General features: G+C 33.9%; 1 protein-coding gene across 1 annotated transcript in view; it reads left to right on the top strand.

The window, feature by feature from the left end:
* EIF3E (eukaryotic translation initiation factor 3 subunit E) overlaps window positions 1–14,955 on the top strand; it is a 44,620-nt gene extending 29,665 nt beyond the window's left edge. The window contains exons 10-13 of the mRNA XM_036263991.1: window positions 744–853; window positions 12,881–12,983; window positions 13,539–13,673; window positions 14,764–14,955. Coding sequence (XP_036119884.1) covers window positions 744–853; window positions 12,881–12,983; window positions 13,539–13,673; window positions 14,764–14,802 — 387 coding nt within the window. The 3' untranslated portion in view covers window positions 14,803–14,955. The remainder of the gene's footprint in view (window positions 1–743; window positions 854–12,880; window positions 12,984–13,538; window positions 13,674–14,763) is intronic.
* Window positions 14,956–18,304: the final 3,349 nt, after the last annotated feature.

Raw genomic sequence — 18,304 nt, 5'->3', positions numbered from 1 at the left:
TGCATTTACCAAATCTACAAGTTACTAGTTGTCAATTTCATTTTTAAACCTGCATGTTAGCACAAAAATGGGACAAATTTATTGAAGGACTAAGATGTCATTTCTCTAAGAAAGAGAAAATCATCATGTAAAGCAAACATTGGACAAAATTTAAATTACAGTCCAGTGTAATATGTGTTCATGTAGTCATCAAATTACTAATGTCATATGGCATTATTAAATATTTGTATATATCTGTTTTGCTAAATACCTAGGCCTTGCTAAGGCAGAGGGGCATTTGGTTGCCATTTTTTAAGTTCAGATGTTCTTTTTAACTATGATTATCATCTGTGGAATAGGAGCCACCTCCTTTGTTGATTTCCAAGTCTACTTACTATCACAAATATACATATCTTTACTCCATTCATAGTTATTCAAAATAGCTGGAAAAGATATGCTATCTACAAAGCATTTATGTAGGATAATGGACAGGACAAGGCTACTTTGTCATAAGGTTATTCATATCATCAATGGAACAAGGAAACATTGCAATTTTTAGGTCTTTTAGCATTTGTTTACTTGTTTAAGTTATTAGAGGCGTCAACATAGTGTGGTAGAAAGTGATGTTTTATATAGAACTTGTGATATTAGATGAGAGAATTCCACTGAGTAGGAAACTGAGTAAGGCGTACATAGTTTTTGAGTCAAGTTAAAATTGCTTGTCAGTGCCATTAATTTTTTTCTTTTACACTTTATACATATAGGTGCTTGTGAATGACTTCTTCTTGGTGGCTTGTCTTGAGGATTTTATTGAAAATGCTCGTCTCTTCATATTTGAGACTTTTTGTCGCATCCACCAGTGTATCAGCATTAAGTAAGAACATCCTGATTTGATTTGTATTTTATACTTTTAAATTCCTGGAGATTTCCATTAATTGTAAGGTTACACTTAATAGGATTCCTGTTAATTGAATTTTATTTTATTTCCCTTTGCTTTAGAAGAAAAAAGGAAATAGTCTGATAGAGATTTATTAAAAATTCTAACTTTTGTTTGAATTCTGGGTTGCAGACTCAGAAATATCCTCTGTAGCTTCTGTGTGTGGCACAACATGATTTTTGAAAATGATAACTTCAGGACAATATTATGATCGTCAATTACTTTTTAAAAAGAGTACTATTATACTGTTAGTAGGAAGAAAAGAAAAATATACAGTTTTAGAATGGTTTTCCAACAGGAGTTCAAATAAGGATTTAGCCCTTAGTAAATCGGAAATATTCTTGAAAGACCACATTTGGTAATCATTTTAGTTAATTGAGTTTGTTTTATTTGATTATATATTTGAATTCTTATATAGTAAACTCCAATGACATCTTAAAATGTTGAAACATGGAAAAATTATGGTGAATTTTAGTTGAAATGGTCTCTATTGTGTGAGAAAAGTATTGGAGAAAAATGTGAAACTTACATAACTTATTAGAAACTAATTTTACGTATTAGAATTTGAAAAATAACCAGTGCCCTTTGGCCACAGATGAAGTCAAACAGTAAATACTCCATAAATATTTTAAAACTTACTACTTTAATGTTTGCCTCTTAGGAATTGTGTGTAGACCAAAGTTTTTCTTTAGTGACATTTGTTTTCACTAAGGCATCCATACTTGCTTGCCTAATTTTAGTGGGTTGTCATTGAAGTGGTTATTCAGAGCCAGAAGTATAGTGTGATCATGGGGCTTTTCCTATGGGAATTGAAACCTTGACTTCAGTTTTTTTAGTACTTTACTATAGTGAGCAGACCTATAATTTAAAAAATCTGATTCCCTTAAAGAATACTTGCAAATTCCTAGTGTGTTGTAGCTGTGAAATAGATAGGTGTCACATATCTGTACAGGACTCTGGTGGACAATGTAATTGGGCTTATGAAAGAGGGATGGTAGTATTTTATTTCCCTTGTCAATTCCCACCCACCCCTCTTTTTTTAAATCCTCACTCAAGGATATTTTTCTATTTTCTTCAGATAGAGTGGAAGGGAGAGAGAGAGAAACATCAATGTGAGAGGGATACATCGACTGGTTGCCTCCCACATGACCCTGACCAGGGCTGGGGACAAACCACAACTGAGGTATGTGCCCTTGACTGGAATTGAACCGACATCATGGGCTGATGCTCTAACCACTGAGCAACTGGCCAGGGTGAATTGTCCCCATTTTTAATTAGAATTTGGTCATGGATTTTGTTGTTTTTTTTGAAAGGTGATTCTCTTCTTTATATCTTTAGTTTCCAGTATACTAACTTTGTACAGTATACATGCTCATAAATATATGTCAATTGAATAAATGTCTTTCCTTTCTATTAGTGAATTCATATTTTTGTCCATGACAATGCTCTGTCATGGTGTTTGCTTGAGGGTACATTGAATAAGAAGGTTTGTGCCAGTTCTAGCTTTTTTTATTAAGTCTGGGACCTTGTATTCATTATTTTGCTTCTTAGGATTCAGTTTACTATCCTTACCAGTAAAATAAAGTATTTGTCCTATCTACTCAAGAGAGATGTACAGCTCAAGTAACGTAATATAGTGGGACTAGTGCTATAAACTTTTATGTGACATTATCATTATCTAAGAATTTGTAGGACTTACGTCACTGTACCCTTTTATTTCTTTAAGTTTTATTTTTTAATTATAGTTGCCATACAATATTATATTAGTTTCAGGTGTACAACATTTGTATAACTTAACTGAGTGATCACTCCGATAAGTTTAGTGCCTGTCTGTAATTGCCAAGTTGTACTTCTTCACCTTTTTCACCCATTCCTCCAAATCCCCTTCCATCTGGTGACTACCAATTTTAGTTTGTTACTTTTTTGTTCACTTATTTTGTTTTTTTAGATTGTACATATAAGTGAAATCATATGGTATTTGTCTTTCTCTGTGTTATTTTACTCAGTATAATAACCATCTAGGTCCATCCATGTTATTGCAAATGGTAAGATTTTATTTACTTATTTAAAAAAAATTTTTTTCTTTATTGATTTTAGAGAGACGAAAGGAGAGGGAGGGAGGGAGAGAAACATTGATGCAAGAGAACACTGATTGGCCGCCTCCTGCATGCCCCCCAACAGGGGATTTGGCCCACAACGTGGGCATGTGCCCTGACTGGGAATTGAACCAGTGACCTTTTGGTGCATGGATCGATGCTCAATCACTGAGCCACACCAGCCAGGCAGCTTTTATTCTTTTTTATGGCTGAGTGATAACACCATTGTATATACCACATCTTTATTCATCCATCTGTTGATGGACACTTGGGGTGCTTCCATATATTGGCTATTATAAATAATGCTGCAGTGAACATAGGAATGCATCTATCTTTTTAAACTCATATTTTTGGTTTCTTCTAATAAATACTCAGAATTGAGATTGCTGGATAATATGGTAGTACAATTTTAATTTTTTGAGGAACCTCCATGCTGTTTTCCACAGTGGCTTTACCAATCTGCATTCCCATCAACAGTGCACAGGGGTTTCTTTTTCTCCACATCTTTTGACAGGTGTACATCTCATTATGGTTTAATTTTTATTTCCCTAATGATTAGAGGCCATTTGTATGCCCTCTTTGGAGAAATGTCTATTCAGTTCCTCTGCCTATTTTTTAAATGGATTTTTTTTTTTTTTGGTGTTGTGTGAGTTCCTTATTTATATTGGATATTAACTCCTTATTGGATGTAGCATTGACATATACCTTCTCTTGTTCAGTATGTTGTCTTTTCTAAAGTCCAAAACCAGTTTCTCTCTTCCAGTGACAGTATTTTCTTTTTACTTATGTTGTTTAAATATTTTTGACTACCTGTGGATTGTTTACTAACAGATGATTTTGAATACATAGGATAATACATTTTCTTCAAATGTTAGGGAAGAATTTTAGAGCTGGAAGAAATAGCAAACTTCTAATCTAACACTGCACAATTATTAGATCATTGATAATAGGACTTTTTAGTAGACCTTTTTTAGTAGACCTTTCTACAGTGATGGAAATGTTTTATTTTTGCATTGTTCAGTATGGTAGCCAATAGCCACATGTGGCTTTTGAGCACTTTAACTGTGGCTCAGGTTTCAAATTATAGAATCATGGTTTTTAAATTGTGTGTGTGTGTGTGTAGGACTTGTTTTCAAATCCCATATTATATATCTATGAGTATGTATATTCATTTATGGTTCACTCTAACAACACAGGTTTGAAACGCACGGGTCCACTTACGTGTGTTATTTTCCCCCAATAAATACAGTACTGTAAAAGTATTTCTCTTATTTTTCTTAACATTTTCTCTAGTTTACTTTATTGTGGGGGTACAGTATATAGCACACATAACATACAAAATGTATTAATTAACTGCTTATGTTATTGAGAAAGTTTTGATCAGCTCACTTTTTGGGAAGTCAAGTTATGCGCAGATATTTGTGCAGGGGGTTTTTGCCCCTAACCCCCTTGCATTGTTTATGGGTCATCTGAATCTGTGTAAGCAAATCAAATCAGAGCTCCTTCACCCTGTTTAGCTTGTACTTTTTTTCAGTTTCCATCCTAGCTGCTAAGGCACCTCTGTGGAATGTTGGAAACAGAGTTCTACAAAACACTGATTCTCTACAATTTCTTGTTGATTGTAGCTAGAAACTTAAGGCTCAGACATTAAGCTGGTTAAGTCTTATTTAATGACAGAGTCTGGGATAATAGGTTTCTACATTCATCATATTGCACCTCACTGTAAAATCTTTATTTTTTCATTGTGAACAATTGACATATGTTGTTTTAAATATATTTATTGATTTTTAGAGAGAGTTAGAAGGGAGAAGGAAAGAGAGAAAAACATTGATGTGAGAACCAAACATTAATTGGCTGCCTCTTGCACACCCCCTACTGGGGATTGAGCCTACAACCTGGGTATGTGCCCTGACAGGGAATCAAACCAGAAACCTTTTATGACTGACTAGCAATGCCCAACCAAGCCACATCAGCCAGGGCTAATTGATATTTTTAGAAATAACAGGTTTATACGAATTTGTCATGTGTGTATCACTTGAGCCAGAGCATAAAAATGGAAACCATAAGTCATTGTGTAACTCAGTGTTTCAGAATCTCTGTAGAGTCTTATGTTGTTTTATTTTACAAATACAGAATCCTGGAAGCCACTCCAAACTTTCTGGATCAGATTTTCTAAGTATGCTATGCTATGATGTGTAATGGGGCTACTATGTTGTAGCTTAAGTATGGTTATTCCAAAGCACATCCAGGATTGAGAACCACTGCATCAGGTTGCAATTTTTTAGGCACATAATTATAGCCTGCTAGAGCAGCAATTTTAAACCGATGTGCTGCAAGAATTTTTTTAACATATAATACCTGAACTAGTCAGGGGCACTGACTTCTTTTCCCTTTGATTGTCAAATAAAGTAATGAAAACAACCAACACAACAATAGCCATCCACTGTGAATGAATCAAAATTATACCTATTTTTTTGTCCTATCGGCAGAAAGTACATATTTTTTGTGTTCTGCAGAATTTTAGTAAGTAGTATATGTGTGCCATTAGATGAAAAAGGTTGACAATCACTGTTCTAGAGTAATGGAGTAAAAAAATCAGTGGTTTAATATTTAGTATATAATGAATTAAGAAAGTAGGGGCAGAGCTGAAAGTGTAGCTTCATGTGGAAAAAGATATATTTTTCTTAGAGCAACAATGAGATCTCAGGTTAAGATTCAAGAAAAGGTGAGGAGGCATTCATTCAGCCCTGGGTAAGCCTCTTCGTGATTTTAATGGGTTAAGAATATGACTGAAAATAATTTTAAGCATTTAAGTTGGGCTTTTATAAATAGGGAAAAACTCCATGATAATGAACAATCGAGCTAATGTTTATCTTTAAACAATATATTAAAATAAATCATTGTTCTCTAATCCAGAGGTTTTTAAACCTAGTTCTACATCAAAATCATCTGAACAACTTGAGCAACAACTTCTTAAACTTAAAAAGAATAGATTTTTCTGACTTCACTTAGACCTTCTGAATCAGAATCTCTGGGATTACAGCTTGAGAATCTGGGTTTGAAGCTTCCCAGGTGATTCTTTTGCAATCAGCCTTGGGAATCATTGCTCTAAATTGGTGAGTTGTCGTCCTAACTGCATTCTAGATCAAGGGGGAAATTTTAAAAAAATAAGGAAAAATAATGGATGACTGAACCTAAAGCCTAATACAAACATTCTCTGGGATAAGATCTCAGCATCTGTATTTTTTTTTTTTTTTATCCTCACCCAAGGACATTTTTCCATTTTTTGTTCAGATAGAGCGGGAGGGAGAGAGAGGAAGAGAGAGAGAGAGAGAAACATCGATGTGAAGGGACACATCGAGTGGCTGCCACCCGCACGACCAACCAGGGCCGGGGACAAACTGCAACCAAGGTACATGCCCTTAGCGAGAACCGAACCCGGGTCTCTCTGTACCGCAGGCCGACGCTCTAACCGCTGAGCCAAACCGGCCAGGGCTCAGCATCTGTATTTTTTAAAGCTCCTGAGTAATTTCGATGCAAAACCTCTTTTTTCATTATTTTATTTTGAGATAATTATAGATTCATAGTCATTTGTAAGAAATAGAGATTCCCTGCATCCTTTTTATAGTTTCCCCCAGTGATAACTTCTTGTAAACCAGCATCACAACTAGCATGTTAATATTTATATATTCAGATACAGAACGATTTTGTCACCACAAGGATCCCTTAAATTGCTCTTTATAGCTACCCTCCCCCCCTCCCCCCACACACACACCTCTCCTTAACCCCTGGCAGCTACTGATCTGTTCATTTCTATTATTTTGTCTTTTCAAGAATGTGCAAGAACTGTTTTAAAAGGTAATGTTCAACTTTGTACACTATGAATAATGATTATGATATAATTAGTTAATAACAGTATGACTAAGTTGTTCAAGAATAAAATATTACAAATGTGAATGAACAACTCTTCTGACCAGGCATTGGGTAGATAAGATAGTAGGGAGCACCCCTCAGAGCTTAAAATCCAGAGGAAGAAACAGATTCTAAATAAAGATAAAATTATAAACTATGATAGATGTTTTGAAGAAAAATACAGAGTAATTAGGATGACATGGACAAAATTTGTATATTGCAAAATCAGAAGTAATTTGAAATTAAGTTTCAGTAAACCCTGATAACTCTTTAAGTGGCTTATCTTTAAGTCCCAAAGTAGACTTATTTCCCCTGTATACTAATTATTACAAATTACTCTGTTCACTAGTTTATGCTTTCCTATCTCTGCCTCTAGTTTAAAGTTATTTGATATTTGGTCTTTTTGTTTTGTTTTGTTTTTAGCAGGGAAGGGAAGGATTTGTCTCTGGACTCCTTTTTTCCCCAGTGCACACATTTCAAATGCTGACTAGAATAGTATTGTAACACCATGGTTGTTTATTAAACAACTCTTTTCATTTATGATTTGGAACATTTCTCTGTTGATAAGTTTCTTCACTAAATGACTGGAGGCATATGTGATAGTCATATCTTTATTAAAATGCATATTAAGAATGTTTTTATCAGTTTATATACAGTTCTATAGATTTGTAGGATAAGTTATGCATCTGATTACCGTAAAGTATGCAACATATGTCAAAAAAGATTACAGTGGTGGGATTTAATTTAGTATAGCTGAATAGTTTATTAGATATGGTGTGTGTCTGAAATTTAAAAGCTGTTCTAGAATAAGTCTTGGACCCGTTTTCAAATGTAGATAAAACAAAGTATGGAAGTAATATTTTGAATGTGTATGATAAACATGTTGGAGCATATATTAATATAATCTCCCTATAGGGGGTTTAGTTTTGGCTTTTCACAAAATATTTGCCAACTGCTCTCACATTTCTTTAAGTTATGAGATCATTTGTACTTGCTTATTTTTTAAAAAATTTTTATTGCTTCATCAAAGATACTTTTTTTTTTCCTTATTCCTCACCCGAGGATATTTTTCCATTGATTTTTTTTTTTTTTTTTAGATAGAGTGGAAGGGAGGGAGAGAGAGAGAAATATTGATGTGAGAGGCACATTAATTGGTTTGCCTCCCTCATGCACCCCAACAGGGGGCTGAGAATTGAACCTGCAACCCACAGAGACGCCTTTGACCTGGGAATCAAATCCGAGACCCTTTAGTCCATGGGCCGATGCTCTAACCACTGAGAAAAATGGCCAGGGCTACTTTGCTTGTTTTAGTAGCATTTCTTTATCTTAATATGTTTCTTAAAGTTCTTATTACCAGATAGCAATTTATATTCACAATTATACTTCCTAATATTAGAGAGAAATAGAAAGGTCACTTCCACATGCAGATGAAATAGTTTCAAAAGCCATTATTGCTTTTCTTTGTTAACAATAAAATAACATACTCTTATTTTTTACTAATGAGATGTTGAAAAATTCAATGAAAATTTTACATTTTCACACAGCATTTATCATTTTTCAATTTTCTTCTGTTTTCTTTCTACTGATCTCACAGTTAAAACACAGTTTATATTTAACACTTACTATTTCATTGGTTGTCATAGTATATCCTTATAAAAGACTACAGTACTTTGGACATGCTAAATAGTTTGCCACAGTCTTCATTGAAAAACAGGCCAGAGCCCTGGCAGGGTGGCTCAATTGGTTGGAGCGCCATCCCCTACACCAAAAAGATTGCAGGTTCACTTCCCAGCAAGGGCACATACTTAGGTTGCAGGTTTGATCCCCCTTTGGGGTGTGTATGGGAGGCAGCCAGCTGAACAGTGTTTTTCTCTGTCTTCCTTCTTCCTCTCTTTCTAAAATCAGTAATAAACAAAAACAAAATACAAGAAAACATATCTTTGGGTGAGGATTTTTTAAAAAAGACCAGAGGTTTTCCTAGCTTAATGCTGAAGTCAGTAATATTTGAAATACATTGTGCTTATCGAATAAAATTTGAAAAGCCAGATAATTTAAAGATGTAATATGATAACCATGTAAAACGCCTTATGTGTTAACATACACTGGGGAGAATGGGGTGTAGTATGGGAGGGAGACTAAATTTTGAAAACCTGATAGAAAATCACCTAGGGTTGATGAAACCCTAATTGGTTCTTTGGATTTAGATTCTTATATCTTATGTTCTTAAGTGAGACTACTGGCCTTAATTATTACCCAGAACAAGAAAACTATCTTGTTTTATACTAGAGACATGAACATATTTAATTAGTGAAATAGAACTGAGGGTGAAGTACTTACTTTTACTATGTCTATTGAAATAGCACTTAGGATACTGTGTATTTTTTCCCCCTGGAGGAATGATTTTACATATTTATGTAGTCAAAGTTATTAATTTTTTCTTTTATGATACTGGATTTTGTTTTATTTAAAAATTCTTTCTCAGAATATGTTTATATGTTACTTGCCTGTGTTTTCTTCTAGAACCTTTAAGGCTTTACTTCTTCAATTTAAATCCATCTAAAGTTTTATTTGGGAATAGACAGTAAGAAAGACATCTATCTGCCTTTTTTCCCCAAATGGCTAGCCAGCATGGTTTTTTGGAAAACTATCTTTTTTCTTATTGGTTTAAAAAGCTACTCATAACACATTTTAAATTTTCGTTTGTATATGGGGCCTTTTCTGAACTCTTTAATTAATTACTATTGTCTATAGATTCTTGAATCAGCACCAAATAGTTTCAGATAAGGTAGATTTGTAATATGTTTTAGTGTTCTGTATTTGTTTTCCCTGGAGTTGATAATTGCTAATTTCCCCCTCCCCCATTTTTGTTTTTCTTAATGTCTTTATCATTAATTCCACTTCAAACTCTTTGCCAGTTTATAAATCTCTTCTCAAGATTATTTGATCAGTTTTATCTTCCTGAAAAATACCTGGACTAGTTGATCTCTGTCTGTCCTGGTGCATCTTTCTCTCCCTTTGTAATGTATTTGTCCTGGGGATTCCCTTCCCCTTGTCTCCTGTTAGAGAGCTTTAGTTTCCTTCCTGGACATTATTTCTTGGTTTACTATCATATTTTGGTAAAGCATATTCTTCAATAACTTTATAAGAAAGGGTACTTTGAAGATACATTTTTTCATATCTAAAAATGTCTATTTTATTCTCATACTTCAATAATGCACTTTAGGTTGAAAACTAAGAATTTTGGAGACATTGTTCTATTGTTGTGATTTTCAATCTTTTTCATTTTATGGCACACATAAACTAATTACTAAAATTTTACGCTACACCAAAAATACATTTTTTGCCAGTCTGTCTGACAAAAAATAGGTATACTTTTTATTCATTCATACCAGATGGCTGTTGTGCTGGCTGTTGTTATTCTTTTGTTTAACAATCTAAGGAAAAAGAGGTCAGTGCCCCTGACTAAATAGTCAGGTATTACATGTTTTAAAATTTCTTGTCACAGTGGTTGAAAATTTCTGTTTACTGCTTTCTAACTTCCTGTTACAGACGTCAGAAACCATTTTCATTTTTTATCTTTTATATGGGTCTTTTGTTTTTCTCTTTAGAAATTTGGTGGATTTGTTTTTTGTCTTTGTTTCACAGTGATATGCCTTAGTATAGGTCTATTTTAATTCTTCATACTGGACCCTTTTAATTTGGAAACTCCAGCTCTCCAGTTCTGGGAAATTTTCTTGAATTATTTCTTTAATGATTTCTCCTCTGTTGTTTCACTGATTATTCTTTCTGAAACTACTGTTGTTGATATTGAACTTCCTCATTGAAGCTTGTGCAAAGGCCCTGAAGTGGTTAAAAACATGACATGTTTAATGAACAAAGATTTAGTATGGATGGTTGGAGAGAAGAGTCTTTAAAGATGAGAGTAGATTGGTAAGGAACTTACGTAAGAGACAGTGGTTAAAGAGATAATTGATAGGACTTCTAAATTGGATATGCACAGCAAGAAGAGGAATTTGATAACCTACACTTCAAGGTTGAATGTTTCATTATAATTTTAGTTACTTAAACAGCCTTTATAAACAAGTTTTATATTATAATTTTTTTAAATCTTCATAATATCAACTATTCATAATTAGTAGCTTACTGGGAATAATGTTTCTTTTAAAAAGCACAATATAGAGATCTTAAAGATTGGAGTTTTAACATATTTAGTGCAAATTGTTTTCTTTGTGCTTTTCAGAGTAAAATGGCTTTGGACTCACTTTAAAGAGTTGTATTTTCGGGGGTGCAGGAGACATACAAAAGATAAATTGCTATAGGTGGTGATACTGAGTATGTTTCAGAAAACCTGTTCTTTATAGAGTAGCACCTTCAGGTAAATGTATCAGATATTGACTTACTTTAGCCATGCAGAAGAGAATGAAATTTACATGCCTCTGAAATGAGTCAGAAACCAGCAGGAAACACAAGGAGTTTATTGGGAAGCCACTGGAAACAGCAGCTCTAGGAATTTTTCCTAGTCAGAAAAATGCCTGCTTACTTAAGTATAATGACGCACTTCCCTATTTTTTGGAGCTTAAATAAAATGAGATTTAGTTAGAGAACAGTGATAAAGAGAATAAAATGAAATTGAGGTAATAGTCATGGGTTAATTGTTTATGTTTGCTGAGAATTTATACTTACAAAAAATTGGTCATAAAAACAACAAAATTTTGACACACAAATCCAGGGAGTTTCATGAGTTAGCTCATACCTATCATGATATTTTTAGGGATACATTTTTAAGTGATTATGTCCTCACAGATTTAGTTTGTAATTTAATTTATAATAATTTTATTGATAGCTTAATTTTGACATTAGGAATGACATTCTATTAATTCTTTGTCAGTAAAATTATAAAATAGGGATAACAGATTATATTAGGCACATAAAGGTATTTTTGTTAACTAGGTTACTTATATTTGGGTTGGGAGTGCTAGAATTACATAATTATATGATTGTCAATGTCTTGAATATTTATATTTTAAAATTGGGCATGCTGTCAGGTCAGGAATTTTCATTTGTAATTAATTCTAAGGAATGATTTTTTTTACTGATATTCTTGTTCTTTTCATCAAACCAGTGATAATATTAGAAGGGCCTGGCAAGTGCATTATCTGCAATGAAGAGAGGTGAAAAGGGATAGTTAATGTTTGTGTTTAAATATCCATATATGCATGTATGTATACTATATAATCTTAAGTACTGTACATGCAAACATAGATACTCTTCCATAAGCTGACTTACTACTACCAAAGCTCGAGCTTGCATTTAGTCCAGTTAAATTGAGCCCTGAAATGGCCTCTTTTTCAACCTGATCATAAATTGAAAAAATTAAAATGCAGGTTGGTTGACATTAGACTTTAGATCAGGTTCTTGGTGTCTGTCACCTCCTTCCCTCCTCCCCTCCCTCTTGCTGTGTGTGTATGCACATGTGCATGCCTGTTTTGTCTTAAATTCAGGGACCATTTAGGTTATGTATATAGTACATGATTGCAAGGCGTGCTGTCAGAGTTTACAACACAAACATACACATCAGCCCTCAGTTTTAGTTATGTTTTTCAGTATATGATACTCCTTGTAGTAGGTTTAATTATATAATCATTATACATTATGAAACATTTGCTCCCTTAGATTATTACTGGTTGAGCACCTGTTAAGTGTTAAGGTACTTTTCTAGAAGCTAGAAGGATTTCTGTAAATGTAGAATATGTTCCCTCTTCTTAAGAATCTTAAAGTCTGGTTAGTAAAATGGGATAGGTCATACATAATACAGGATAATCACACGAACTGAACAGTGCAGTTATTAAGAGTCATAATATTTAAGAGAATGTAATTCATAAACACCTAAAAAATATGTACTTAAAACTAAGTTTTTAGACTCATTTAATGTTGTTTTTACTTTTTTTTTTATTAGCATGTTGGCAGATAAACTGAACATGACTCCAGAAGAAGCTGAAAGGTGGATTGTAAATTTGATTAGAAATGCAAGACTGGATGCCAAGATTGATTCTAAATTAGTGAGTATTATGTTAACTGTCCTACATTAACTAGATTATCAGTTGCTGGTTATTTTATACTTTTTCTTGAATATTTATTAGGATATTTTATTAATAATTTGTTTTGTTTTAATGTATAATAATTCTTTGAAGGCAACAGCAACCTCTTTTTTTTTTTTTTTTTGACTGACTCATTACCCAAGAATATTTTTGCATTGATTCTTAAGGAGAGTGGGGGGTTAGGGGGGAGACATCAATGTGAGAGAGACACATTGATTGGTTGCCTCATCCATATGCCCCGACCAGGGCCAGGAACCAAACCTGCAACCCAGATATGTGTCCTTGACCAGGAATTGAACCAGAGACCCTTGGGTGCACGGGACAACGCTCTAACCACTGACCCACACCAGCCAGGGCGCAACCTATTTTTTGGTATTGGGTAAATATTGTCATCACTCTACAGTGCATAAAAATATGTGCAACAGTCATGTAATGTTTTGATATCATGCTTTGAGACTTACTTGGGAAACCTGGTCATTAACATTACAGGATCAATTTTCCTCTGTCTTATTTTAGGGTCATGTGGTTATGGGTAACAATGCAGTCTCACCCTATCAGCAAGTGATTGAAAAGACCAAAAGCCTTTCATTTAGAAGCCAGATGTTGGCCATGAATATTGAGAAGAAACTTAATCAGAATAGTAGGTCAGAGGTAAGAACCACACGTTTTCTATTCTATATGGGATTTAGCAATAATGAATGTAATGTAACTGTTACATGGACTTAATTTGAGAACATAGTAGTATCAGTTGTATCTGATTTTGTATTTCTGTTTATTGGAGGTATGAACATTTTGTTTAAGAAATTACTAATTGGAAAATAATTTTATTTAGATGTATTATATGCATTGGTTAGGGAAACTGAAAAAAATTGTGTTCCTAATCTATTGTAACTGTTTCTTTTCCTTTTACTCTTCTTGTGTGACTTCATTAACTCATTTCCTCAGGGTTTTCCACACATCATTTTGATACCAGAAGATAAGTTATAAGTATAGCCCTCTTTCGAGGGCTTGAAATTTGTAATTTTTTTAAAAATCTAAAGCAACACTCCTGTAAAATGTTGGTTTTATTATATCTATTAGTATTAATATTTTAAAATTTGATTTATTTAACTATGTCAGATCTGTTTATGTCAAAAAATATACATCCCCTTTTTGATAGAGATCCTACATATTAGACCTTAAAAGAACTTGAATGGCTTTGTAATTTTGGAATCCCAAATCACTTTTAATGATCGTTAGCCATTGTGTTTATGTATAACTGGAGGATGGGAAGTTTTTAGGAAGCAGCTGTGAAACATTCAAGAACCTCATCTGATTGAAATTTTTAGTAACAGGTTTGTGTCCTTAGAATAGTCTTTCAGTTATAAAAGAGAAGGATGAATTAGGAAATTATTGTCAGTGGCTATTCCAACCAAGTCTAGAATGACTGAGCCTGAAAAATAACTTTTATATAATGGGTTCTTTTTTTTTTTTTTTTTGTATGCTTTAGGATCAATTAGTATAGTATTGGTGGTACTGTCATTGTTATACTTTATAATTGGTCAAAAATATCAGATGGTAATTTGATGTATTTATTTTGTTCTAAGGGGAACATCTGACTTTTAGTAATTGCAGAGGTTGTTAAAATTTTAGAGAATGGTTTGGCAGGAATTGCTAGAATCAAAGGAAATGCTAGTATCACTTTTTTGTAAGTTTTTTCAGAAAGTACTTTCTTTTCACCGTATCTTTTTGTATATTTTAGGCTCCTAACTGGGCAACTCAAGACTCTGGCTTCTACTGAAGAACTGTAAAGGAAAGACACAAAAACACACACAAAACTATAAAAGAAAGATGAAATAATAAAACAGTTATGTAAAGGGGGACATACATTTTAGAAACAACATATTGCGTATACATTTTGGAGAATTTGAATAAAATTGGCTGTGTTTCATTATCTTGTGAGCTTCCTTGTGTATGCAACTGTGTTTTTTAATGTTTTATTTCGAAATGATTATAGATCCACAGGAAGTTGCAAAAATATTACAGAGAGGCCTCATGTAGCCTAAACCTAGTTTCCCCCAATATTTTCATCTTATGTTACTGAAGTACAATATCAACCAGGTTATTGATATTGGTACAATGTGTGTGCATAGCTCAAACTATCATCATGAAGATCTTCATGCTACCTCTTTTTTTTTTTAGACATTTTATTTTTTATCCTCACCCGAGGACATTTTTTCATTTTTTGTTCAGATAGAGTGGGGAGGGAGAGAGAGAAAGAGAGAAACATCAATATGAGAGAGACACATCAAGTGGTTGCCACCCACATGACCCCAACTGGGGCCAGGGACAAACTGCAACCAAGGTACATGCCGGGACCGAACCCGGGTCTCTCAGGACCACAGGCCAATGCTCTAACCTCTGAGCAAAGCCAGCCAGGGCTTCATGCTACCTCTTTGTAGTCACACGTATCCCACACCATTCCCACAGACGCTAATCCCTGGCAACCACTAATCTGTTCACCATTTCTATAATTTTGTCATTACAAAAATTTTACAGAAATGGAATTATACATTGTTACCTTTGCGATTAGCTTTCTGTATTCATAATGCCCTTAAGATCATTCCAAGTTGTCAGATATGTCAGGAGTTCATTCCTTTGTATTACTTAGTTGTATTCCATGGTTTTGATGTATCACATTGTTTAACCATGTACCTTTTGAAGAATATTTTGGTTGTTTCCATTTGGGGGGCTGTTACAAATAAACATTGCTGTTTTTTAATTTATTAAAGTGGCTCCTTAGTCATACACTAGACAGATACAGAGACTAAAGAGTATAAGTTGAAAAAAAGTATTTTTATTTTATTGGGGTGACATTGGTTAATATAATGAAACTGAAATTTTTTCAATCCTCACCTGAAAATGTTTTTATTGATTTTAGAGAAAGAAACATCGATCGGCTGCCTGCCTTATGCACACCTACCGGGGATCAGACCCACAACCTTTTGGTGTATGGGACGGCACTCCAGCCATTTGAACTACCCAGCCAGGGTATAAGTTGAGTTTTGTAAATGCCCTCTAGAATATTTTAAACACAGACAGACACACACACACACACACACACACACACACACACACACAGTTTACTGCACACCCAAGGTATTTACGATGTACATAAAGTCCCAATTGAGTCTCCTTTACACAGAAGTGGTTTCATTTTCTCTTAGGTCATTGAACTAAAACCAAATCCAATAACAGAAATGTCTGTTCTGCTTTCAAGGTGTGGTACAAAGATAAAAGATATATGCATATTGTTCTTTTATATTCCTGGACATTCAGTTAAGTTTAGAGAATACGGGCCTAGTTTGGCCCAGGTGTTGTAGTTTCAGACCCCTGGTGTGCAGTGCAGTTCTAAACTGTAGCCCAAAACTAGAGCTATGGGGAGAAATACTGGTCAGGGTAGGGTGAACCAAACGCTGATTTTTTTATTCCATCTATAATCAGTGTTGTGAAAATGCTCAGTTTAGAGGATCATTTGTAGTACAAAATGGTCAAGGTTCATGGAGAAAGTACCAAGACGTGGCATATAAGGCAGTACTTAGAAACAGACCCTTTTTACTTCATGTGTAGGAGCTAATTCCATGGATCAAAAGTATAGATATATAAGAAGTAGAACTATAGTTATAATGCAAAATTGCATACATTATTTAGGCTATATAGAATATGTTTCCCTCTTACCCAGTGACCCAGGACAAAAAGTTCTTAGAGACATTAATCTTCACTTTTTATCTTAAGACTATATAGCTCAACCAAGCTACATTAACAGCAAAGATTCTAGGTGATAACAGCCAGCAGTTGAAAGTAAGTCCAATAGTTATTTAATGCACCTTCGTGGATGAGTAAAAACCCCAGGGAAGAATGATAGGAAGCTAATATTATTTACTGTGTTAGGCATTTTCGTATCTATATCTCTAAACAACCCTAAGAAATAAAATATTTGAGTACCTGGACAACTGAAATGTTGGTGCAAATATTTGTATATTATTGATGAGGAAACATACACAGATGGTTACTTAAAATTATAGCTAGTAAATGTTGAAGCAAGGCATTGGAAACATTTTTTCAGTTATATCACTGCCCTTCCTTACATCATTGTTGCCTTATGACTCCTTCCAGACTAAATTTACAGTGGGTTAAGGGATATACATTTACTAAGTTGTAAGTGAGGCTCTTGATCCACAAAACTATGTCTCTTAACACCATTATCTTCAAATGGAGCAAAGGGTATTATATTTTTTTCTACCAGTATAATCATTGGATACTAGTTGCTCCACACACACACACACAAACAAACCAAACAGAAAAACCTAATGGAATATAAAAATCTTTGATGAATATATCTGATTATTTTTTTCTATTTATGTTCCACTCCTTAAAGGTTATCCATTATATGCATAGTTAATGTTCACTTTTTCTACCACTTTTTTGCTTTTCACATATTGCTGCTTTTTGAACTTGAAAGATATGCCAGCATGAATTACTAGTATCAATCAGAAAAAAATCTATAAAACTAATTAATGGCCAGCCCTGGCCAGGTGGCTCAGTTGGTTGGAGCGTCATCCTGTACACCAAAAAATTGCGGGTTCAATTCCCAGTCCGGGCGTGAACAGTAGGTGACCAATAGATGTTTTTCTTGCACATCAATGTTTGTGTTTGTTTTTCTCTCTCTCATCAATAGGGGCGTATCCTAGGGTGAAGATTACCAAAACAAAAAACTAATGGCCATTTTTATATATTACCAACATTTGTTTAATTAATATGAATTTTTGAAGTTATTTGGTTCTGGATTTAACCTTAAGTTTTGATAACTAGTAAGAGATCCCAATAAGATATTGAGAGCATAAATTATGTACTAATAAAATTTTTTTTGTGCTTTTTATTTTTGTTTCCATTCAATAAATAGTGACACCCTCATGTGTGTTAGCAGCTTTTTACAGGCTCTGGGAATGCATCAAAGAACAAGAGTTCATGAACTTCACATGAAAGAGTTGTCTCTTTTTAAAAAGTTTTTATGCATTCACAAGCATTTGTGTTTATGCTTTTAAAAATAGGAAATATACAAAAGAATAGATATATCTATTTATAGATAGATATTCAGTTGAAAATTAATAAAACCAATACCCATTTATCCAATACCTCCTACCTGCTACTTAGCTTAAGAAATACAGTGGTCCAGCCCTGATCAGTGTGGCTTTGGTTAGAGTGTTGGCTTCTACCAAAGAGTCAAGAGTTTGATTCCCAGT

Source organism: Molossus molossus, unplaced genomic scaffold (genome assembly GCF_014108415.1).
Source record: "Molossus molossus isolate mMolMol1 unplaced genomic scaffold, mMolMol1.p scaffold_m16_p_16, whole genome shotgun sequence".
Taxonomy (NCBI): domain Eukaryota; kingdom Metazoa; phylum Chordata; class Mammalia; order Chiroptera; family Molossidae; genus Molossus; species Molossus molossus.
Note: the sequence above shows the minus strand (reverse complement) of the source record. Positions and strands in the feature narration are given on the sequence as shown.